General features: G+C 43.1%; 1 protein-coding gene across 3 annotated transcripts in view; it reads left to right on the top strand.

Annotated features, from left to right (window-relative positions):
• Nucleotides 1-26,629, top strand: part of sdk1a (sidekick cell adhesion molecule 1a) — a 973,689-nt gene that overhangs the window by 579,399 nt on the left and 367,661 nt on the right. For all 3 annotated transcript variants that reach the window (XM_068055814.1, XM_068055813.1, XM_068055815.1), the window contains exon 6: nt 11,581-11,692. In XM_068055814.1, the coding sequence (XP_067911915.1) occupies nt 11,581-11,692 (112 nt within the window). The remainder of the gene's footprint in view (nt 1-11,580; nt 11,693-26,629) is intronic.

The raw sequence follows: 26,629 nt of genomic DNA, 5'->3' as shown, positions 1-26,629 counted from the left end.
CCTTCAGGACTCGGCCAGCTGTAGTGCTACCAAGCCACTCTTGGTGATGAACATTGCTTCCCCTCAGTGCTTCCAAGTAGAGGAGCACTGATTCATCAGCTGAGGAAGGGTTGTAGGTGGCAATCAGCAGGAGGTTTCCTTGCCCACGTTTGACCTGATGTCATGAAACTTCATGGGGTCCGATTTAATGCTGACGACTCCCAGGTCCACTCCCTCTCAACGGTATACCACTGTGCCGCCACCTCTGGTGGTCTATCCTGTTGGTTGGACAGAACATACCCAGGGCTGGTGATGGAAGAGTCTGGAACATTGTTTGTAAGGTACAATTCGGTGAATATGATTATGTCAGGCTGTTGCTTGACTAGTCTGTGGGACAGCTCTCCCACTTTTGGTGCAAGTCTCCAGATGTTAGTGAGGAGGACTTTGCAGAGGCGACTTGAGCGTTTCCGGTGCATACGTCAGTGCCACGTGGTCCGTCTGGTTTTATTCTTTTTCGGCTTTTCTGTAGCAGTTTGATACAACTGAGTGGCTTGCTATTCTATTTCAGAGGGCTGTTAAGAGTCAACCACATTGCTGTGGGTAGGAGTCACATGTAGGCCAGACTGGGTAAGCATGGGAGAGTTCCTCTCCTGAAGGACATTAGTGAACCAAATAGGTTTTTATGATAATCATGATTATTATCAAGGAGACCCGTAATTTATTCCAGATTTATTAATTAATTAAATTTAAATTCCCCCAACCTGTCGTGGTGGAATTTAAACTCATGTCCCCAGAGCGTTAGGCTGTACCTCTGGATTAGTAGTCCAGTAACATTACCACCATGCTACCATCATAATGATTTTAACGAAACCAAGCAGAAAAGTTTAAAGGAGCATATATGGTTCAAAGGAAAATCAGGTGATATTCTTAGAATAAATTTCTTATTTTCTTTAATATTTTTCTCTGCCATATCCCACAGCAGTTTAATTGTAAGCAGTGGCAGGGAGAAGCAGGTGATGGTGCAAATTCAGTCTGAGAGCTGTAGTGGCTCTGAGAAACTGCTACAGGTTTCCTGGAGTTCAATGGCTTATTTGACATTATGTGCCCTGCTTTTTCCATTGGGAGCACAAGAATGTTCACTGGAGTCAACTTGGCCTGCATGGAACAGTAGAGTGGAAAGTCAACTCTGTCAGCTCTTCTTAAAATTTCAAATGAAAAAGAAGTTCATCATAGGAGTATTATTTTCTGCTTTTGAAATGGGGAAGTAGACTTTTCAGCCCCAGTTTTGTGATCCTGGCAAAAATGCTAGCCCATGCCACAGCAGTATCTGTACCAACAACTTGGGATGGCTTTGACCATATTTTGTGATTAAAAAAATCTCTGGCCCTACTTTAAATAGCATGCTGGTACATTTGAAACTTACCCTGAGTGGTTGATCATACTTGGCTGGAAGTCTCAGCATAGGCAGCATCTCTCAACAGGGTAAGTTGTGGTGACAAAAGAGTGGACTAATTGTTTATAGTGGAGACATGTGAGCAACACTCTTCACTTTGATCCTGTAGAGTTGGAAATGCTACTGCTTCAGAAGAGGTTTTTACCCTTCATCTCATGCACCCTTTTCAAATTCCTCTTGCTGCATTTTGTGAGTCAAACAACCAAGCTACAATATTGTAGTCCTATCATGGAGCCACATTCTCTGCAAGCATGCTTTCCCCGTTGGGAGATTAACTTTTCAGAGTCACACCATAACTGCCAACAGCAATTGAAAATAGTGGGAAAAAAAGATTGGCCAGGAAAACCCAAAGCAGTAGACTAACTAGTAAAACCAGCTGATATGCACAGAGCAAAATACAGAAGGAGGAATTTACAAGGGGAGGAAAAAAATCATCTGCAGCCAAAACCACTCATTAACCTTTATGAAATCTATATTAACAGGGCAGTTCCAAGGGCTCTTTATGGAGTCATTTGTTATGGGTATGGTTTATGCTTTGAGTGGAGCCTTGCCTGGAGATTTGAAATTCAACCTTTAAACAGTTAAATTACATGTTTGGAGGCCTCATATTTTACCTCCTAATCACCCGTGAGAAAGCTGAGTTGCAAATCTGTCGCATGCCTGATTTGCCAACTTGCATGGCCAACATGGTCTCTCATAATCTACCCTTCCTTCCCTTTTAACTCCTGTTTGTCCAGAATTATAGGAAAATAGGAAGGAACATAGGAACTGGAGTAGGCTATTCAGCCTGTTGAGCCTGCTCTGCCATTCAATTAGATCATGGCTAATCATCTACCTCAACACCGCTTTCCTGCTCTATCCCCATATCCGTTGATGTCATTAGTATCCAGAAATCTATCGATTTCTGTCTTGAACATGCTCAATGATTGAGCTTCCACAGCTCTCTGGGGGAGAAAATTCCACAGATTCACCAACTTCTGAATGAAGTAATTCCTCCTCATCTCTGTTTTAAATAGCCTACCCCTTATTCTGAGACTATGTCCCTCGCTTCTAAACTCACAGCCAGGGGAAACATCCTATCTACATCCACTCTCACGTCCTGTAAGAATTTTGTAAGTTTCAATGAGATCACCTCTCATTCTTCGAAACTCTAGAGAATACAGGCCCAGTTTCCCCAATCTCTCCTCAGAAAACAATCCCACCATCTCAGGGATTAGTCTGGTGAACCTCCATTGCACTCCATCTATGGCAAGTATATCCTTCCTGAGATAAGGAGACCAAAACTGTACACAATGCTCCAAGTGCAGTCTCACCAAGGCTCTATACAATCGCAGTAAGACATTTTTACTCCCGTACTCAAATTCCCTTGTGATGAAGGCCAACATATCATTTACCTTCCAAATTGCTTGCTGGACCTGCATACTAACTTTTAGTGACTCATAAACAAGGATACTCAGGTCCCTTTGGACATCAACACTTCCCAACCTCTCAGCATTTAAGAAATACTCTGTCTTTCTGTTTTTTCTACCAAAGTGGATCACTTCACACTTATTCACAGTATATTCATTCTGCCATATTCTTGTCCATTCACTTAGCCTGTCTAAATCCCCTTGAAGCCTCCTTGCATCCTCCTCACAACTTACATTCTCACCTAGTTTTGTGTCATCAGCAAATTTAGAAATATTACATTGGTCCCCACATCCAAATAATTTATGTAGATTGTGAACAGCTGTGGCCCCAGAACTGATCCTTGTGGTACCCCACTAGGAACAGCCTGTCATCCTGAGAATGACGCGTTTATTCCTTCTGTCTGTTAATCAATTCTCAATCCATTCCAGTATATTACCCCCAATCCCATGTGCTCTAATTTTGTTTACTAACCTGTGTGATACCTTATCAAAAGCTTTCTGAAAATCCAAACATACCACATCCACTGGTTCTCCTCTTTATCTATGCTACAAATAACATCCTCAAAAAACTCCAACAGGTTTGTCAAAAAAGATTTCCCTTTCATAAATCCATGTTGACTCTGCTCAATCCTACCATTATTTTCTAAGTGTCAAGATATCACAAGCTTTATAATAGATTCTAACATTTTCCCTACTACTGATGTCAAACTAACAGGCCTGTAGTTCCCCATTTTCTCTCTCCCTCCTTTCTTAAATAGTGGGGTTACATTTGCTATTTTCCAGTCTGCAGGAACCATTCCGGAATTGATAGAATTTTGAAAGATAACCACCAGTGCATCCACGATCTCTATAGTCACCTCCTTCAACACTCTGGAATGTAGCTCATCTGGTCCAGGCAATTTATCAACCTTCAATCCAGTTAATTTTTTGAATACTACCTCTTTATTAATGCTAATTTCTTTCAGTTTTTCATTTTCTTAAGTCCCTTGATTCCCTAGTATTTCTGAGAGATTTTCTGTATCTTCCTCCATGAAGAGATAAACGAAGTAATTGCTTAGTTTCTCTGCCATTTCCCTATTCTCCATTATTAGTTCTCCTGTCTCTGCCTGTAATAGACCCACATTTGTCCTTGCTAATTATCTCCTTTTCACATACCTAAAGAAGAATAAATCTAATTAAATAATTGTAGAATAAAGGGTACAATTCTAAAGGGGGTGCAGGAGCAGAGGGACCTGGGTGTATATGTGCATAAGTCATTGAAGCTGGCAGGACAGGTTGAGAGAGCAGTTAATAAAGCATACAGTATCCTGGGTTTTATTAATAGATTCTCTAGCCAGCGGAAAAGCCCCTGGGTAGTGCACGAACTGCTTTGCTTGTGCTGGGATGAGGGAGCAGTACCACAGGACATACGCGATGCCAATATCATCACCCTCTATAAGAACAAGGGTGACCGCAGTGACTGCAACAACTACCATGGAATCTCCCTGCTCAGCATAGTGGGGAAGGTCTTCGCTCGTGTTGCTTTAAACAGGCTCCAGAAGCTGGCTGAGCGTGTCTATCCTGAGGCACAGTGTGGCTTTCGAGCAGAGAGATCCACCATTGACATGCTGTTCTCCCTTCGCCAGCTACAGGAGAAATGCCGTGAACAACAGATGCCCCTCTACATTGCTTTCATTGATCTCACCAAAGCCTTTGACCTCGTCAGCAGAAGTGGTCTCTTCAGACTACTAGAAAAGATGGGATGCCCACCAAAGCTACTAAGTATCATCATCTCATTCCATGACAATATGAAAGGCACAATTCAGCATAGCGGCGCCTCATCATACCCCTTTCCAATCCTGAGTGGCATGAAACAGGGCTGTGTTCGCGCACCGACACTGTTTGGGATCTTCTTCTCCTGCTGCTCTCACATGCATTCAAGTCCTCAGAAGAAGGAATTTTCCTCCACTCAAGATCAGGTGGCAGGTTGTTCAACCTTGCCCGTCTAAGAGCGAAAACCAAAGTACGAAAAGTCCTTATCAGGGAACTCCTCTTTGCTGACGATGCTGCATTAACATCTCACACTGAAGAGTGCCTGCAGAGACTCATCGACAGGTTTGCGGCTGCCTGCAATGAATTTGGCTTAACCATCAGCCTCAAGAAAACGAACATCATGGGACAGGACGTCAGAAATGCCCCATCTATCAATATCGGCGAAGTGGTTCAAGAGTTCACCTACCTAGGCTCAACTATCACCAGTAACCTGTCTCTCAATGCAGAATTAAACAAGCGCATGGGAAAGGCTTCCACTGCTATGTCCAGACTGGCCAAGAGAGTGTGGGAAAATGGCGCACTGATACAGAACACAAAAGTCCAAGTGTATCAAGCCTGTGTCCTCAGTACCTTGCTGTATGGCAGTGAGGCCTGGACAACGTACGTCAGCCAAGAGCGACGTCTCAATTCATTCCATCTTCGCTGCCTCCGGAGAATCCTTGGCATCAGGTGGCAGGACCGTATCTCCAACACAGAAGTCCTCGAGGCGGCCAATATCCCCAGCATATACACCCTACTAACCCAGCGGCGCCTGAGATGGCTTGGCCATGTGAGCCGCATGGAAGATGGCAGGATCCCCAAGGACACATTGTACAGTGAGCCCGTCACTGGTACCAGACCCACCGCCCGTCCATGGCTCCGCTTTAAAGACGTCTGCAAACGCGACATGAAGTCCTGTGACATTGATCACAAGTCGTGGGAGTCAGTTGCCAGCGATCGCAAGAGCTGGCGGGCAACCATAAAGGCGGGGCTAAAGCGTGGCAAGTCGAAGAGACTTAGCAGTTGGCAGGAAAAAAGACAGAAGCGCAAGGGGAGAGCCAACTGTGTAACAGCCCCGACAACCAATTTTATCTGCAGCACCTGTGGAAGAGTCTGTCACTCTAGAATTGGCCTTTATAGCCACTCCAGGCGCTGCTACACAAACCACTGACCACCTCCAGGCGCTTACCCATTGTCTCTTGAGACAAGGAGGCCAAAGACAGATTAATAGGGGCATAGAGTACAAAAGCAAGGAAGTTATGTTGAACTTGTATACGACACTAGTTCTGCTTTAGCTGGAGTATTGCGTCTAGTTTTGGGCACAGCACTTTAGGAAAGACTTTCGAGCATTGGAGAGAGTACAGAAAAGATTCATGAGGATGGTTCCAGGGATGAGGAATTTCAGTTATGAAGATAGATTGGAGAAGTTAGGACTGTTTTCCTTGGAGAAGAGAAGGCTGAGAGGTATTCAAAATTATGAGGGGTCTGGACAGAGTAGATAGAGAGAAATTGTTCCCACTCGTGAAAGGATTGAGAATGAGAGAGAACAGATTTAAAGTATTTGGTAAGAGAAGCAAAAGTGACATGATGAAAAATTTTTTCACACAGCGAGTGGTTAAGGTCTGGAATGCGCTGCCTGAGAACGTGGTGGAGTCAGGTACAACTAAAGCAGTCAAAAGGAAATTAGACAGTTATATGAAAAGGAAGAATGTGCAGGGTTACGGGGAGAAGGCGGAGGAATGGAACTGAAGGAATTGCTCTCTTAGAGAGCCAGTGCAGACGCGATAGGCCAGATGGCCTCCTTCTGCACTGTAACAGGTTCTGTGATTCTGTGAAGCTTTTACAGTCCACCTTTATGTTTCTCACTAGCTTACATTCATATTCTCTTTTCCCTTCCTTTATCAGTTTCTTGGTCATCCTTTGCTGGATTCTAAATTGCTCCCAATCCTCGGGCTTACCACTTTTTCTGGCAACCTTATCAGCCACTTCCTTTGATCTAATGCAATCTTTAACTTCTTTTGTTAGCCACGGTTGATTCACCTTTCCTGTTGGTTTTTTGTGTCTTAGAGGAATGTATATTTGTTGTAGACCATGTAATACTTCTTTAAATACTAGCCATTTCCTGTCTACTGTCAAATTTTTTCGTGTATTTTCCCAATCCACCATAGCCAACTTGCCCCTCATACCTTCATAGTTTCCTTTGTTCAGATTTAAGACCCCAGTTTCAGAATGAACTATTTCACTTTCACTTTCAATTGTAAATATCGGGCACTACTTATTGTCACTTGAATACGTACAAACAGCAGTGACCTCCGAGCTTTGATCAGTTTTTATATTTTTGGCGCACTTTTAAAAGCAAGTTGTGGTTTTTAAATCATGTAAGTCTGTTTGCTTTTCTTACATAGGCATATTGTAGGGCTTGAAGCAAGTTTTTGTGCTTTGAAGTGAGGATTATTCCACATTACCAATTATCTGGTTCAGAATAGTTGTTGGCTGAAATGCTGTATTTTTTGGACAAATTTACTTTGGCTGAGTTCTCACTTCTTCCCGTTCCGAACACTAAATTTTGCAGCATGATAAAAACAAAGCCCCAACTTGTTACTTAAAAAAAACAATTGTTTTGATTTATGAGACACCTACTCACAATGGACACTTCTTGCACCAAGACCTATGAAATCAATTTAAGTTACTTTTCTCCACCAGCTCTTCCTGCCCCCCACCCCACCCCACCCCATAAAAAATACTTTTGTGGATGCCTGTAATTGGGACAAAGCACAGTTTTGAGCTAATGCTGCAACTGATATGAAATGGCAGACAGGGGTGTATTTTTAACTAATGCAAATCCCATGAAAACCCTCAGCAGACTTAGATTCTGTACACTTCCTTTCATCACAGGTGTTATTGATCCATTTATTTTATCAGTAACAGTGTTAGGTTCTACGGCATTTGTAGGGAGTGTAGAATGGAGAGTTGGTGCACTATTTCTCTCGTTCAAGCATGGCTTTTTGATGGGATTGCAGAATTACCTTCTACGTTTAAAGGACAGCATTACCATTGTCAAATCCCCCACCATCAACATCCTGTGGGGCACCATTGATCGGAAGCTTAACTGGACCAGCTACATAATCACTGTGGCTACTAGAGCAACTCAGAGGCTGGGTATTCTGCAGTGAGTGACTCACCTCCTGACTCCACAAAGCCTTTGCACAATCTACAAGTCAAAAGTCAGGAGTGTGATGGAATACTGTCCTCGTGCCTGGATAAGTACAGCTGCAACAACATTCAAGAAGCTTGACATCATCCAAGATAAAGCTGCCTGCTAGATCACCATCCCATCTACCACCTAAAACATTCACTTCCTCCATCACCAGCGCACAGTGGCTGCAGTGTGTACCATCTACAAGATGCACTGCAGCAACTCGCCAAGTTGTTTACAGCAGCACCTTCCAAACCTGTGGCCTCTGCCACCCAGAAAGACAAGGGCAATGACAATAACAACAGGCAGATGGGAATGTCACCAACACCAAGTCAAACACCATTCTGACTTGGAACTATAGAACCATAGAAACAGAAAAAGTGCAGCACAGAAGGAGGCCATTCAGCCCATCATGTCCGGGCCGGCTGAAAAATCTAGCCGCCCAATCTAATCCCATTTTCCAGCACCTGGCCCATAGCCTTGCCGGCAACAGAACTTCAGGTGCATGTCCAGGTACCTTATAAAAGAATTGAGGGTTTCTGCCACCACCCTCTGGGTGAAAAAGGTTTTCCTCATGTCCCCTCTAATCCTTCTACCAATCACCTCAAATCTGTGCCCCCTGGTAATTGACCTCTCTGCTAGGGGAAACAGGTCCTTCTTGTCTACTCTATCTAGGCTGCTCATAATTTGTATACCTCTATTAAGTCACCCCTCAGCCTCCTCTGTTCTAAGGAAAACAACACTAGCCTATCCAATCTTTCCTCATAGCTGCAACTTTTGACCCCTGGCAGCATTGTTGTAAATCTCCTCTGTACTCTCTCCAGAGCAATTATGTCCTTCCTGTAATGCGGTGACTGAACCGTACGCAATACTCCAGCTGTTGCCTAACCAGTGTTTTATACAGTTCCAGCATTGCATCCCTGCTTTAGTATTCTATACCTCGGTCAATAAAGGAAAGCAATCCATTTGCCGCCTTCACCACTCTATCTACCTGTCCTGCCACCTTCAGGGACCTGTGGCCATGCACTCCAAGGTCTCTCACTTCTTCTGCCCCTCTCAATATCCTCCCGTTTATTGTGTATTCCCTCGCTTTATTTGCCCTTCCCAAATGCATTACCTCACACTTATCTGGATTGAATTCCATTTGCCACTTTTCCGCCCACTCAACCAAAGCATTGATATCTTTCTGGAGTCTACGGCTTTCCTCTTCACTGTCAACTACATGGCCAATTTTTGTGTCGTCAGCAAATTTCCCAATCATGCCTCCCACATCTAAGTCCAAATCATTAATATATACCACAAGCAGCAAGGGATCCAACACTGGGCCCTGTGGAACGCCACTGGAAACAGCTTTCCATTCATAAAAACATCCGTCGACTACTACCCTTTGTTTTCTGGCCCTGAGCCAATTCTGGATCCAACCTGCCACATTCCCCTGTATCCCATGGGCTTTAATTTTACTGACCAGTCTGCCATGTGGGACCTTATCAGATGCCTTACTAAAATCCATGTATATTGCCATTCCTTCATCAGCTCTGAGTCAAAATTCTGGAATTCCTTACCTTTCAATGCTGTAGGAGTACCTACACCACGTGGAATGCAGCAGTTCAAGGCAGCGCCTCACGACGGCACAGTGGCGCAGTGGTTAGCACCGCAGCCTCACAGTTCCAGCGACCCAAGTTCAGTTCTGGGTACTGCCTGTGCGGAGTTTGCAAGTTCTCCCTGTGTCTGCGTGGGATTCCTCCGGGTGCTCCGGTGTCCTTCCACAGCCAAAGACTTGCAGGTTGATAGGTAAATTGGCCATTGTAAATTACCCCTAGTGTAGGTAGGTGGTCGGGGAATTGAGGGAAGGTGGGGATGTGGTAGGGAATATGGGATTCGGATTAGTATAAATGGGTGGTTGATGGTCGGCTCAAACTTGGTGGGCCGAAGGGCCTGTTTCAGTGCTGTATCTCTCTATGATTCTATGACGCCCTTCTGAAGGGCAATTAGGGATGGGCAATAAATGCCTACTTTGCTAGTGACATCAATGTCTTTGACTGACCAAAATGATTTCCCAGAATACAGTGTCAAGTGTGTGTAACTGAAGTTGAATGGCTGCAAACTGTATCCTAAAGTTGATTGTGCGGATTAAACAGGGAATCAAGGCCAGAATAGGTTTTTTTAATATTCTTGATATACCACAGATAATTCAAAGGCACGGCAGATGTTTTTCTTAACATTGCCCCATTTAGAGCAAATTGCTTGCTTTGGACATGTAAAATTCCCCGTTTCATAATTTATGTCTCATTGTTTTTCATATCCTGACATGTCAATCATATATTATTCTGGTTCTGTGTATGAGTTAAGAGAGTTTTAGTCATTTATGGCACAGAAGGAAGCCATTTGGCCCATCGAGTCCATGCCACACTCGACGGAGCAATCCAGTTAGTCCCACTTCCCGGCTCAATCCCTGCAGCCCTGCATGTATATTTCCTTCAAGTAGCCATCCAGTTTGCATTTGGAATCATTGATGAGGGAGAGTGACTTCCAGCTCAATCTGGATATGAGGTTTAGTACATTTCACTTATGCTTCTGCTAGTTTCTGATCTTAAAAAAATTACAAACTGCTCAGTCTATACCAAAAACTTGCTTTAAATTTTGCATCATTGTGGAGAAATTTCCTATTATGGACATTGCTTCTGATGTCTCAATGTGACTACTGTTACAACCAAGTGAGAAAGAGGTCTAGAGTTCCCTTTCAGTTTTCACCTGGTCTTACTGTAAAGGGTTTAATTTTAAACACACTGTGTTTTCAGCTCCCCCTTGGTGAATCCTTGTTCACCGCTTTCCAATTATAAGGCAAAAAAACCAGCACAAACAGGCTTTCTTAGGTTTAAAGAAGAAAAGTTTAAATTTATTAAACTTAAACTCTAATTTGGTTAATGCCTCCAGATACACGATGCGCCCACGCGAGCATACATATGTGATACACACATGCAAATGGAGACAGTAAAGAGCAGAAGAAAAATAGAAAAGTTTGAGGCAATATCTGAAGAGTTTTTGTTACGGTTCTTCGAGCTCACTGTAGAGTCCTTGATTGTAGGTAGATCGTGCTTTTCGCTAGGGCTCAGTATTCTGAAAGCTTGTTCACTGTAGGAGACTCTTCTCTCTTGGGATTCATGTGTCTTCAATGAATTCAGAGGCTTGTGAGAAAGAGATGGGAGCAGACAGGAGAGATCCTCTCAGTCCAGGAGAAAATAGACACTCTGACTTCCAACTCTGTGTGGCCAGTTCAAAAGAAAACCCTGGAACAGCCAGGTTGTCATGTGACTAGCTGGTCTAACCAGTCCTGGCCCTTGTGGGTTGTATCCTCCTTAGCAGGCCCTGGAATGCGCTTCCTCACCTTTGAAGTCTGTTAGTATGTAATTTTTTTTTTTCGAGCCACAGCTGATCTGTTTAACAAGTCATTTCCTCATTCCAACAACCGTTGAAAATCAATGTTCATGACAAAATTGATGTGCGTCATTCTTGGCAGGTGGGGGCATAGCATGACACCACAAATTCCAATTTGTGCCAAAGGTTGAAGGAAAGGTTTTTAAAATGAACTGGAAGCTTAGTAAGTATAAAGTTCAAGGTAATTGAGCCAGGATATTCAACATTCTGTTGTCCATCTGGTGAAGAAGGGGGAGAATTTGCAACTTTGCTATAAGATTTGTTAAGATCCTTTTTTCTTTGATCTCTGCTTGTAACTTACATTCTTCTCCTTACAGATGCTGGGGACCCAGCTGACCCTGTGGCACCAACAATTGTTGTTCCTCCGAAAAACACCAGTATAGTCGCTGGCACAAGTGAGGTCACTCTGGAATGTGGTGCCAATGCAAGGTTAGTGTTAAAAACAGTCTTTATTGGTGAATGCTGGCCTGTGAAGAAAAACTGAAAAGATTGTAAACTATTTGATGTGATCGATTGCTTGCACACCCCTGCTTTATGGCTTTTCAGCACTTTTTCTTTCGCTTCCAGCAATTTCTGCTCTGTAGCATTTCTTTACAGAATGTTGAAGAACAAAGGGAGGTAAAATTTACAGGGAATTCTTTCTGTATAAGTGCAGGAATGAGAAAGTAATGACAGTGTACTAATTATACACCTGTTGTTACTTTTATGTTCTATAAATGTCAAAGTGTTTTAACCTGAGGGGGAAAGAGACATCATCAGTTTTCATTTGATGTTGATTCAATTTTTTTTTTTAAAGTTGCATTTTTAAAGTCAACTTGTCATTTCAAATGTGCTAGGGTCAAAGCTAATCACTTATAATTGTGAGATTGAGATTCGAATTTTAATGCCCATCTGGCAGAGAAAGCGATACATATATGGGGTGAGAGAGACACACAAATAGAGAGAAAGACAGGCAGTTTCCTCATTCCAATTTTATTTCTTAAAAAAGAACTTGACTTCTGAAAAAAAAGCCTTAAGAGTAATGGGGTGATGGGATAGTCGGTTGGTGAAGGGATAGGGAAGGGGTGTGAGAAGATGGATAAGCATAACTAATATGAAGGGAACAGCTAAGAGACAAATTTTTCATGCATCTCCCACCCTAAAGACAGCCTGCAACATTTGTTAGCTCCTTTATCCTCCAGACTAAGCCTTACCTCCCACCCCAAAAAAAGACCGAGAAGCACGCAGAAATGGACAGAGAAAGAAGCTGTAAACAGTTAAGGGAAGAGAGGCAGAAGACAGACCGTGGGCGAGCAACTCAGACAACAGAGAAAGATAAAAGTCATCATATTCTGTAACATACCATGTGCATCATCATGAGTGATCAACTAGTAATATATTTTAAAAATCATTCAGTACTGCTCACATTTTCTGTCAGCTGTTTCCATTACAAACTATTGTACCCACATTTATAATGGAATCTGCTTATGTAAGCCTGTCATACTGTAATTGCACCCTCTTGCCAATGGAAATGCTAATGCTGCCGTAGGTAGGAGGGTGTACTCACAGCGAGACAGTATAGGTTATAGGCACTTAGGAGCATGCAGGTGGCAGAAAGCATCATAGACAGGTATTTTAGAGAAGTGGTTATACCCAAGGTGCAGACAGATAGATGGGTGACCGCTAGAAGGGGCAGGCAGTCAGTGCAGGAATCCCCTGTGGCTATCCCCCTCTCTAACAAGTGTACCGTTTTGGATACTGTTGGGGGGGATGGCCTATCAGGGGAAAACAACAGCAGCAGCCAGAGCAGAGGCACCACGGCTGGCTCTGTTGTTCAGCAGGGAGGGGCAAAGCGCAGAAGAGCAATAGTTATAGGGGACTCTATAGTCAGGGGCACAGATAGGCGCTTCTGTGGACATGAAAGAGACTCCAGGATGGTATGTTGCCTCCCTGGTGCCAGGGTCAAGGATGTCTCTGAACGGACAGGTGGCATTCTGAAGGGGGAGGGTGAACAGCCAGAGGTTGTGGTACACATCGGTACTAACGACATAGGCAGGAAGAGCGATGAGGTCCTGCAGGGGGAGTTCAGGGAGTTAGGTAGAAAGTTAAAAGACAGGACCTCTAGGGTTGTAATCTCGGGATTACTCCCTGTTCCACGTGCCAGTGAGGCTAGAAATAGGAAGAAAGTGCAGCTAAACACGTGGCTGAACAGCTGGTGTAGGAGAAAGGGTTTCAGATATCTGGATCATTGGGATTTCTTCCAGGACAGGTGGGACCTGTACAAGAAGGACTGGTTGCATCTAAACTGGAGGGGCACAAATATCCTGGCTGCGAGGTGTGCTAGCTTCACTCGGGAGGGTTTAAACTAGTGTGGCAGGGGATGGGAACCAGAGCAGTAGGACAGCAGGAGAAATAACTGAGGGGGAACTAGTAAATAAGGCCAGTAAGACTGAGAGGAAGAGCAGGCAGGGAGATGTTGCTGAGCACAGCGGGACTGGTGGTCTGAAGTGCATTTGTTTCAATGTGAGAAGTATAACAGGTAAGGCCGATGAACTTAGAGTTTGGATTAGTACTTGGAACTATGATGATGCTATTACAGAGACTTGGTTGAGGGAAGGACAGGATTGGCATCTAAATGTTCCGGGATTTAGAAGCTTCAGGCGGGCTAGAGGGGGATGTAAAAGGGGTGGGGGAGTTGCATTACTGGTTAAGGAGAATATCACAGCTGTACTGCGGGAGGACACCTTGGAGGGGTCATGTAGCGAGGCAATATGGGTGGAGCTCAGGTATAGGAAGGGTGCAGCCACGATGTTGGGGGTTTACTACAGGCCTCCCAACAGCAAGTGGGAGGTAGAGGAGCAGATATGTAGACAGATTTTGGAAAGATGTAACAGCAACAGGGTTGTAGTGGTGGGTGATTTCAACTTCCCCTATATTGACTGGGACTCACTTAGTGCTAGCGGCTTGGATGGGGCAGAATTTGTGAGGAGCATCCAGGAGAGCTTCTTGAAACAATATGTAGATAGTCCAACTAGGGATGGGGCCGTACTGAACCTGGTATTGGGGAATGAGCCCGGCCAGTTGGTCGCAGTTTCAGTAGGGGAGCATTTCAGGAACAGTGACCATAATTCCGTGAGTTTTAAGGTACTTGTGGATAAGGAAAAGAGTACTCCACGGGTGAAGGTGCTAAATTGGGGGAAGGCTAATTATAACAATATTAGGCAGGAACTGAAGAATTTTAGATTGCGGGCAGCTATTTGAGGGTAAATCAACATCTGACATGTGGGAGTCTTTCAAACATCAGTTGGTTAGAATCCAGGACCGGCATGTTCCTGTGAGGAAGAAGGATAAGTTTGGCAAGTTTCAGGAACCTTGGATAACGAGGGATATTGTGAGCCTAGTCAAAAAGAAAAAGGAAGCATTCGTAAGGGCTCGAAGGCTGGGAATGGACAAAGCCCTTGAGGAATATAAAGAAAGTAGGAAGGAACTTAAGCGAGGAGTCAGGAGGGCTAAAAGGGGTCATGATAAGCCATTGGCAAACAGGATTAAGGAGAATCCCAAGGCTTTTTATACATATATAAAGAGCAAGAGGGTAACCAGGGAAAGGGTTGGCCCACTCAAGGACAGAGGAGGGAATCTATGTGTGGAGCCAGAGGAAATGGGCGAGGTACTAAATGAGTACTTTGCATCAGTATTCACCAAAGAGAAGGACTTGGATGATGAGTCCAGGGAAGGGAGTGTAGATAGTCTGGGTCATGTCGTTATCAAAAAGGAGGAGGTGTTGGGCGTCTTGCAAAGCATTAAAGTAGATAAGTCCCCAGGGCAGGATTTACTCCCATTTGGAAACAAATGAACTTATTAGCGAGAGGCAGCATGGTTTTGTGAAGGGGAGGTCGTGTCTCACTAACTTGATTGAGTTTTTTGAGGAAGTGACGAAGATGATTGATGAAGGAAGGGCAAGTGGATGTTGTCTATATGGACTTCAATAAGGCCTTTGACAAGGTCCCTCATGGCAGACTGATACAAAAGGTGAAGTCACATGGGATCAGAGGGGAGCTGGCAAGATGGATACAGAACTGGCTCGGTCATAGAAGACAGAGGATAGCAGTGGAAGGGTGCTTTTCTGAATGGAGGGCTGTGACTAGTGGTGTTCCACAGGGATCAGTGCTGGGACCTTTGCTGTTTGTAGTATATATAAATGATTTGGAGGAAAATGTAGCTGGTCTGATTAGTAAGTTTGCGGACGACACAAAGGTTGGTGGAGTTGCGGATAGTCATGAGGATTGTCAGAGGATACAGCAGGATATAGATCGGTTGGAGACTTGGGCAGAGAAATGGCAGATGGAGTTTAATCTGGACAAATGTGAGGTAATGCATTTTGGAAGATCTAATACAGGTGGGAAGTATACAGTAAGGCAGAACCCTTAGGAGTATTGACAGGCAGAGAGATCTGGGCGTACAGGTCCACAGGTCACTGAAAGTGGCAACACATGTGGATAAGGTAGTCAAGAAGGTATACGGCATGCTTGCCTTCATCAGTCTGGGCATAGAGTATAAAAATTGGCAAGTCATGCTGCAGCTGTACAGAACCTTAGTTAGGCCACACTTAGAATATTGCGTGCAATTCTGGTCGCCACACTACCAGAAGAACATTGAGGCTTTGGAGAGGGTACAGAAGAGGTTTACCAGGATGTTGCCTGGTCTGGAGGGCATTGGTTATGAGGAGAGGCTGGATAAACGCGGATTGTTTTAACTGGAACAACGGAGGTGGAGGAACGCATGATGGAGGTTTACAAAGTGACGAGTGGCATGGACAGAGTGGATAGTCAGAAGCTTTTTCTCAGGGTGGAAGAGTCAGTTACTGGGGGACATATGTTTAAGGTGCGAGGGGCAAAGTTTAGAGGGGCAAATTCTTTACACAGAGGGTGGTGAGTGCCTGGAACTTGCTGCCAGGGGAGGTGGTGGAAGCAGGTACAATAGCGAAGTTTAAGAGGCATCTTGACAAATACATGAATAGGATGGGAATAGAGGGATACGGACCCCGGAAGTGCAGAAGGTTTTAGCTTAGACAGGCATCAAGATCAGCGCAGGCTTGGAGGGCCGAATGACCTGTTCCTGTGCTGTACTGTTCTTTGTTCATAGTGATTTATAATGGAAGTATATTAAATTTCTAGCCAACTTATTATTCCAATCATGTTCCATTGACTGTTAGGGTCAAAGCTAAACATTTACAGCTATGTGATAGAGATTTTAATTTTAATGCTTATCTGAATTATATCTGGATTCCCTGGTCCAATTCACCCACCGCCCCCATTCCCCTCCCCTCCCCCCCCCTCAGCACCAACTAACGCTGCAAATTGGCCAGAATCGGGAAGCAGCAGAAGAATTGGGTTGCCTCTCCACCCTTACATGAGTTTTCCTTCCACTGGATGGCAACTGGTGGCTTCTTGCCCTTGCCCCCCTCCCACCACTGCATGTAATTTACAGTACTACCCACGCTATTCCCCAACAATCAGCCACACTCGGGGATAACCAGGGGACGAGTGGTAGTAATCCCAAGGCAGGGACAGAAGGCCCTGCCAAAGCCAGTTTCAGGAGGAGAGATTCATGTATAGGGCATCAATCCATCCTATTAGACTGCATAACCTTGGTTCAGTCCAAAGCTTAACGAGAGCGAGCAATACAGACAGCGGAAAGTGATGAGTCATCGTATTCTCTGACTTACGCTGAGTGATCAAGCAGTAATATATTTTTTTAAATTGTTCAGTTCTGCATACACTCTCTGTCAGCTGTTTATTATTATGCCAACATTTATAATGGAACCTGCTTGTGTAAGACTGTAATTGCACCTTCCTGCAATACTGTAATACCGCCATAGGTAGGAGTATGCACTTACAGCATGACGATATAAGTTTAGGCATCGTGATTTATCATGCAAATATATAAAATTTGAAGGCAACTTCTTATCCCAACCCTCTGATCATCATTGCTTTGTGCCCCCCTTTCGTATGAGAAGTGTGGATCTAAGACTAGTGTTTTAAACTTAAATAAAGGCAATTGCAAGGGTATGAAGATAGAGTTGGTTAAAAGATAGGGCAGTAGCGAAGCAGTGGCAGTCGGTTAAGGAGATATTTCACAACTCTCAGCAAAGATATATTCCAGTGAGAAAGAAAGACTCTCAGAGAAGGTTGCACCATCCGTGGCGAAGTAAGGAAGATATTATCAAATTGAAAGAAAAAGCATACAATTTAGCCAAGATTAGTGGTAAATGAGAAGATTGGACAGATTTTAAAAACCAGCAAAGAATGACTTTAAAAAAAAAAGGAGAAATTAGAGTCTGAGAGAAAGCTGGCTAGAAATATAAAAACAGATTGTAAGAATTTCTACAAGTATTTAAAAAGGAAAAGAGTAACTCAAGTGAGCACTGGTCCTCTAGAGAGAGAGTCTGGGGAATTAATAGTGGATAGCAAAAAAACGGCAAAAGCATTGAACAAGTATTTTGTGTCAGTCTTCACTGTAGAAGACACAAAAAAATCCCAAAGATACTTGAAAAACAAGAGGTAAAGGGGAGGGAAGAGCTTAAAACAAACATAATCACCAGGGAAAAGGTACCGGAAAAATTATTAGAGCTGAAGGCTGGCAAGTCCCCAGGACCTGATGGCCTACATCCTAAGGTCTTAAAAGAAGTGGCTGCAGAGATAGTAGATGTATTAGTTGTGATCTTCCAAAATTCCCTAGATTCTGAAAAGGTCCCAATGGATTGAAAAGTAACTAATGTAACACCTTTATTCAAGAAAAGAGGGAGACAGAAAGCAGGAAACAATAGGCCAGTTAGCCTAACATCTGTCATAGGGAAAATGCTAGAATCCATTATTCAGGAGGTTATAGCAGGACATTTAGAACATCATAATGTGATCTGGCAGAGTCAACATGGTTTTGTAAAAGGGAAATCATGTTTGGCTAATTTATTAGAGTTCTTTGAGGAAGTACAAGCAATGTGGTTGAAGGGGAACCTGCAGATGTGGTATACTTGGATGTCCAAAAGGCCTTCGATAATGTGCCACATCAAAAGTTACTACAGAAACTAAGAGTTCATGGTGTAGGGGGTAACATATTAGCCTGGGTAGAGGATTGGTTAGCTAACAGGAAGCAGAGAGTAGAGATAAATGGGTAATTTTCAGGTTGGCAGGATGTGACTAGTGGAGTGCCACAAGAATCAGTGTTGGGGCCTTAAGTATTTACAACCTACATCAATGACTTGGATGAAAGAACAGAATGTATGGTTGCTAAATTTGCAGATGACACAAAGATAGATAGAAAGGTAAGAGGACATAAAGAGTCTACAAAGGGATGTAGATAGGTGAATTGAGTGGGCAAAAATTTGGCGGATCGAGTATAATGTGGGAAAATGTGAACTTGTCCACTTTGGCAGGAAGAATACAAAAGCAGTGTATTATTTAAATGGAGAGAGACTGCAGAACTCTGGGGCGCAGAGGGATCTGGGTATCCTGGTACATGAATCACAAAAAGTTAGTTTGCAGGTGCAGCAAGTGATTAGGAAGGCAAAAAGAAAGTAGTTGTTTATTGCACGGGAAATAGAATATAAAATTAGCAAAGTTTTGCTACAGCTTTACAGGGCCTTGGTGAGATCACATTTGGAGTACAGTATACAGTTTTGGTCTCCTTACTTAAGAAAGGATAAAATTGCATTAGAAGCAGTTCAGAGAAGGTTCACTTGATTGGTTCCTGGGATGAAGGGGTTGTCTTATGAGGAAAGGTCGAACAGGTTAGGCTTATACCCATTGGAGTTTAGAAGAATGAGAGCTGATCTTATTGAAACATATAAGATCCTGAGGGGACTTGACAGGGTGGATGCTGGAAGGATATTTCCACTTATGAGCTAGACTAGAACTAGGGGACACAATTTAAAAATAAGGGGTCTCCCATTTAAGATGAGGAGAAATGTTTTCTCTCAGAGGATAGTTATTCTGCAGAATTCACTTCCTCAGAGGTGGAAAGGCCGAGTTAGATAGATTGTTGATAGACAATGTTACGACCGACCACTTCAGTCAAAGCCCCCAATCAAAATACGTGATTCTAATTGTGGTGGGAGAAACGCACTGTTAATTCAATCCTGTCGCTCCCATATCGCCTAACATATCATTTAAAACATTTAAATTAAAGCAAGACCGAGCCAAATTGTACCACCAATTAACCCCAAATGAGGCTAACCAAACCAGGTGTCTTTCAATCAACAAATTAACTCTTTAATTAGAAGAACTAAATTCTTAAACACTATGAAGATACAAACAACATTTAAAATAGAAAAAATTAGCGTCCTTGCAAATTTACAGCCCAATGTTGCTTGAGGTCCTCACAGAATGTTGCTTGAAGTCCTCACAGTCGTCCGATGCAAAAAAAAAGCTTCTTCCACAGTAGAACAGTCCGTTGTCTAACTTCAGCAGCAGGTGATGCTTTCCCTTTCTTCAATTTAAATTACCAGAGATCTCTGTTCTGGCTTGACTTTTTTAAAGAATTTTGAGAGATAATAATTAAACAGACTAAATTTCTCTTCCTTCAGTTCAAATGGTTGAGAGCTCTTTTTCCAGGTGCTGTCATCACAGCTGTCTGTGTCCTCTGTCTGTGTTCTGTTAGAACAAACTGTTTTCAACAAAAAAATGCCAGTTCAAAATTGAATTGTAACAAATGTATTGCTTAATACTCACTCCCCGTGGCTGTATCTATGGTAATCAGGATACACCCTTTGAATCGCAGTCTCCAAATGGCTATTTCTAAGGCAACGGAAATATACCATTGTTTAACTCCTGAGGCTTGCTGGTTCTTAAAGCAATACTGATCCTTTGCAAACCTTAAAGGCAAACCGCATATTCCTGAAAAAAAACTACAGGACCATGACAACAAGGAAGTCGAGTGTTATGGGGGGCAGACAGGCAAGTGGAGTTGAGGCCACATTCAGATCAGCTATGATCTTATCAAATGGCAGAGCAGGCTCAAAGACCAAATGGCCTACTTTTGCTCCCAATTCGTATATTGTATGTATCTTTTTCAAGTAGCAGTACCACTGTAGCACTGCTGAAATTTCCCTTAATGTCAGCAGTGGGCATATATAATGACCCTTGGTCAAGGAAAATGAGTTGGGGTGGGATGGCATGTTGAAGTCTCACTAAAAATTCTGCAAATATGGACAATTCTAGGATTACACTTAACTTTCTGAACATAGTATTTTCTGAACATAATACTTTTTGTGAAACCTGGGGTTGAAATTCCTTGGTGTTTCTGCCAATCTTCCACTGCAACCCTGGCAGGTGACTGGCAGAACATCCCAGAAGACATTTCGGGGAGTTTACTAATCACCTTGTCAGGGCTGGAACCTCCATCCACTCCTTGACAAGACAAAGAGTGTGGCCAGAGGCAGGACCTCTCTATCCCAGCAGTTCCCACTCCTTTGGCTCAATCAGGACCAGGTGTATCAGTGAGGAGTACGCCACATCTGGTAAAGTTAGGCACTCTGGTGTCCACAAGGACAGATGTGGTCTCCATTGGTGGGTCCAGACAGGGAAGTGTCAAGGTCCCACAAAGTGAAGAATTTTCTTTTAAGAGATCGGTCACCTGAATTATGGATCTGCAGAGGTTATGACTGAAGTTGGCAGATGCCCAGCAATTCCCCCTCCCCAAAGGTAGGTGGGGGGCAGAAATTTACCCATGGCGGCACTTGCAATCCTATCCCTGCTAATATGGTGCCCTTAAACTGACCGCACATACTTCAAGGACAACATTGGAAGGCACAGGCCACTGCAATCCCAATGTAACAGCCAGAATTGTGATCTGCAGAATTTCAGCTCCCTTTTTGTTCTGTTAGATTCTGTTAGTCATTTGTTAAAATGCAGCCCTGTAACATCCTGGAATATCCCCATTTGTTTATGTGTATGATTTATGGTACAGTTTAATTTTAGTCTGTTTTTGCTGCTGTAAATTTATTACCTTGTATTTATTTGTTTGTACTACTGCATTTCTGTATGTTAACTTTAATACTTGTCCTTGTTCAAGACGTTGTTTATTGATAGTTGCATGTCTCGACAGTGGACACAAAATTGATTTTAAAAATGTCAAACCAATAATCCAATACACCAATGCTGAGAGATAAGGAGGGTAATGGAAGCATTTTGCATGTAAGTTGAAAAATTGCCAATAAACGAACACTTTCACCTGCCTTAAATTATCTAAGTCAGCCTCCTTTACCAACAGAATAACACTGACAGCTGTAAAATTGATGAAAGTTATAATTACATTCTAGCACTAAATACAAATAGAATGGTCACAATGAAACTGAATTTCTTTTGCCATTCCACTAACAAGGAGTCTGGTGGAATGGTTTAGAATCTGGTCACAGACGTGCTGGGTCCTGTTAGAAAAAGGTGGTGTAACTAATTAGCAACTACATTTTATCCAATTGTTATAATACTGAAAATTAAAAGATACCCATGAAAATGCATCCAAGCTCATTGCTATTCTCCATTTCTTTCCAAATTGCACTTTTGTGCTTTTGAAAACACATTCTCCCATTCCATTAACTTTGTAAAGAAAACAACAGCACCTTCTTACTTAGAGAGAGAAGACCTTGAGTATTCAATCCATATGTAATAAGCTTTAAAGCTGTGGGGGGACGGACGCTGTCAATTTGAGAGAGGACAGCATCTCTGTGCACCACAGTGCCATTGCTACTTCCTGGGGCAGCGGTTCAGCAATCTGTAAAGGACAGATTGCTGGACTGCTATGAGAACCTGCAAGTTCCTTTCCATACTGTAATCTACAGCCATGATGGCAGCAGTGTGAGCTTGCATGGCAGGAAGCTGACCGTGCATGACTAGTCGGAGCTTCCACTGCAGCACTCAGACTTCTGATGGAAACTGCTTGTGCTGTAGTGGAAGCTGAGATATCAGCCATCAGATGCTGCATCATGGTTGGGTCTACAAGTGTATGGGTGAAGTTGATCACCACTTCCATGCTTGAAAGGATGGGCACCAGACTCTGTGGAAAGTCCTTTGCCAAGTTGGTGCTGGACTCCTCAGTCCTTCAAGACATTGACCATAGGCTTTCCAACTGACCAAGCACTTTGTTGTGCATGTTGTAGTTTTGTTCAGTATGCTCCCACTTTAGTTAGTCTAGCTTAGAGAAATTCTTTAGTCTGGAGTAGTTAGAACATTAACATTTATTACAATATAACTATGTACATCTTCATACTAGTCTGTGAGACTCCTCCAAAGCCATGCTACATCTATCGTCAAGTCTCTCACATGTGATCTCTTACATCATCATGGTAGAATGTATTCTTTACACTCTTTCAAGATTAACTCTATCAGACCCTTACACTACATCTCCCTCCAAGTCTTTATCCAAATATATATTCACATTAATTCACTTTTATTTACATACGACCCCATCTCCCCCCAAATCTGTGACCTCATAGATTCAATCTGTCAGGAGGCTGCACAACTCTCCCTGATCTTCTTGTCATCAGATGCGGAAGATTGGTAGTCTTTCTCTGAACTCTTGTTGTTGACTTGGATGGCCTTCATTGAGGTTTGTAGTATCTTGTGCTTTCTGAATTTCAGATTCAGCATCTGATTCGTCCAAATGTATGACCTATTGATGTCTTTGACGTAAAAGAAGACGATTTCTTCTGTTGATTCGTATAGTACCTTCTGAAGTTTTTACTAAATAAGATCGCTGTTAACTGTCCTCTCTCTGGACAATTACTCCTTCTCTGCTTTGATTCGTACCCATACCTTTTGCCCTTCTGGCAACTTTGGTAGGTTCCCGGTACGATATTTCCTGTTATAATTATGGGCTTGTTTATTTCCTTAAGACTTTTCTCTGTCCTGAACTCTTTGATAATCCTGGATTTGTATCCCTGGAAGTAATTTCTTAAATAAAATTGTAAGTTGTGTCCGAAGTTTTCTTCCCATTAACATTTCAGATGGTGCTAATCCACCTAACAGTAGAGTAGTTCCGGAGTTCAGAAGTGCTGATTGGATTTCTTGATTTTTCTTTAATAGTACTTTAATAATTCTGACTGCTCGCTCAGCGTCTCCAATAGATTGTGGATACCTAGGGGAACTTGTTTAATGCAAAAATCCAATGATTTCTGCAAAGTGTTTGAAGTAATCGTTTGCAAATTGTGGTCCATTATTGGACACTATCTGATCAGGTATACTATGTGTTGCAAAGATTTCTTGTAACACTCGAATGACTGCTTCAGCTGTGATTGTGTACATACATTTAACCTCAATCCACCTTGAAAAGTAATCTACTACAATTAGATAGGATTTTCCATCAAAGATGAATAGATCCATCGCCAAACGTTCCCACAGTCTGGTTGGGAGCTGGCTTAAGATAAGAGGTTCTTTCTGATCCTGTTTGTGAATTGCACATACGTGACAGTTTGAAATACTTTTTTCTATATCCTTCAATATTCTTGGCCACTACACAGACCCCTGAGACCGTGCTCTACATTTAGTTATGCCCATATGACCCTGGTGTATTTTCTCCAGGATATCTAACTGGAGTGATTCTGGAATTACCAGTCTCTCGTTATATACTGGCAAATCATCCACTGTGGTAAAGTGTCTTCTGTGTTCAAAGAAGATTTTCATCCTCTTACCACTGGGACTTTGTTGCGGCCAATCTTTCTTGCAATATTGGTGGACATAGATGCATTCTTCATTTTGCATCTGCGCCTGATGAACTTGTTGGACAGAAATGGGAAGTCGAAATTTGCTAATGGCTCTGGTCTTTTGCGGGTCTGCCATTATGCCGCTACTGCTAACAATGTGTCCTAAAAAAGCTAATGAATGTTTTTGAAAAGCACTTCTCATTGAGTGTTAGGCCTTAGTCCTGTAGACCATTCAAAACTGCTCTAACTCTTAGGTTATGTTCTTCAATGGACTAAGACGTCGTCCATATAACATATTACACCTTCAAGGCCCTGTAGAATACTCAACATAGTTCTCTGGAATTTTTTTGATGCTGCATGACACCGAATGGTAGACGATTAAAACAAAATCTTCCAAACAGAGGAATGAAGGTTGTCAGTAACTTTGACTTCTTATCCAATGGAACTTGCCAAAAGCCACTATTCGCGGCAAGCTTCGAGAAGATGTTACTTTTGGATAGCTTTGTCAAGCTCTTGTCCACGGAGGACATCGGATGAATTTCTCGTGCCGCAGCCTTATTAAGTTAAGTCTGCACAAATGCGAAGATCACTGTTAGTTTTAAGAACTGGGACCATTCCCAAACACCACTCTGTAGGTTCAGTAACAGGAGAAATGACTCCCATTCTGGTCATGTCTTCTCATTGATGTTGGACTTGCTTCATTTGTGGGTGTGGAATCTTTCTAGGCGTGAAAAGACATATTGGTTTAGCATTTTTTCACAAAGTAATACTATATTCGGTCTTCAGTTCTTCTACACGAGTAAACAATTTCGGGAATTCCTCTTGGAAGTGACTATTGGATTCTTGTTGCTTAACAGCTTCTACTTTCTTTATAAGATGATGGTCAATACAAGCTCTTCTACTTAAGAGAGAGATAATTCCTGATTACTAAAAACATACAATGTCTCTAATATTTGCTTTCCCCTGTACTGGAGTGCTGCCTATAGCTTACCCTTTAGTTTGAGTTCAACCCCTCCTGGGCCATGTAACTGGGTTTCTGTTGGTTGCAGAAAAACCATGGCTCTTTGTCTGATAAGACCATTACACTTGTTCCGGTGTCAAGTTTAAAATTAGTTATATTTTCGTTGACATATATATCTGCCGACCAAAATGCCTGATTAGGATCATTGATCTCACCAAGAAAGTGTTTTGGGTGCTCTTCTGAAGGAGGTTGTTTAACTTCATTAATCATCCTATTCTTGAATGCCTTTTCGTTTGCACTTGTGGGAGTAGAGATTTTAGTTTGGCACATTTTACCAAAATGCCCTGTTTTCTTTCAGTGTAAGCCTTCTGCTTTGTTTGCAGGACACTGTTCACGCCACATCACTGGCAGGATTTAATCGCATCTTTCGCTTCCCCCCACCTTGTGTACCTTTTTTTTCTGGTGCCTCTTTCACAGTCCTCTGGTTAAGGGATTGTACGGTTGTTGGAGGTTTCCTGAACCCAGGTCTTTCTTCACCTCTCAGGATTGCTCTGCTGCTCTTCCGGACCTCTGCTTGTCTCACCAGCTGAATAGCTTTGTCCAGGGCGAGGTCTTCTTTAGACTGCAATAAATCTGATGGGGTTTCATCAGCAGTATCTACTATAATGCGGTCTCATTAATTCTGCTTTAAGGTCTCCATATTCACATCCTTCAGCTAGCCTAACTGTTTCACCCAGTTTCTGGACCCTTCTGTTGAACCTTGCTCTTTCTGAAATCTTATTGCTCTGTAAGTTTAAGAGGTGAGGTGAGAATGACTGCCCTTGACATCAAGGCAGCATTTGACCGAGTATGGCATCAAGGAGCCCAAGCAAAACTGGAGTCAATGGGAATCAGGGGGAAAACTCTCTGCTGGTTAGAGTCATACCTAGCGCAAAGGAAGATGGCTGTGGTTGTTGGAGGTCAATCATCTGAGCTCCAGGACATCACTGCAGGAGTTCCTCAGGGTAGTTTCCTAGGCCCAACCATCTTCAGCTGCTTCATCAATGACCTTCCTTCAATCATAAGGTCAGAAGTGGGGATGTTCGCTGATGATTGCACAATGTTCAGCACCATTCGCGACTCCTCAAATACTGAAGCAGTCCGTGTAGAAATGCAGCAAGACCTGGACCATATCCAGTCTTGGGCTGATAAGTGGCAAGTAACATTTGCGCCACACAAGTGCCAGGCAATGACCGTCTCCAACAAGAGAGAATCTAACCATGTCCCCTTGACATTCAATGGCATTACCATCGCTGAATCCCCCACTATCAACATCCTAAGGGCTGCCATTGACCATAAACTGAACTGGAGTAGCTATATAAATACCGTGGCTACAAGAGCAGGTCAGAGGCTAGGAATCCTGCGGTGAGTAACTCGCCTCCTGACTCCCCAAAGCCTGTCCACCATCGACAAAGCACAAGTCAGGAGTGTGATGGAATACTCTCCACTTGCCTGGATGGGTGCAGCTCCAACAACACTCAAGACGTTCGACACCATCCAGGACAAAGCAGCCTGCTTGATTGGCACACCATCCACAAACATTCACACCCTCCACCATCGATGCACAGTGACAGCAGTGTGAACCATCTACAAGATGCACTGTAGTAATGCACCAAGGCTCCTTAGACAGCATCTTCCAAACCCACGACCTCTACCACCTCGAAGGACAAGAGCAGTAGATGCATGGGAACAT

This window comes from Heterodontus francisci, chromosome 24, assembly GCF_036365525.1.
Source record: "Heterodontus francisci isolate sHetFra1 chromosome 24, sHetFra1.hap1, whole genome shotgun sequence".
NCBI classification, from domain to species: domain Eukaryota; kingdom Metazoa; phylum Chordata; class Chondrichthyes; order Heterodontiformes; family Heterodontidae; genus Heterodontus; species Heterodontus francisci.
This window is presented reverse-complemented; position numbering and strand designations above follow the sequence as displayed.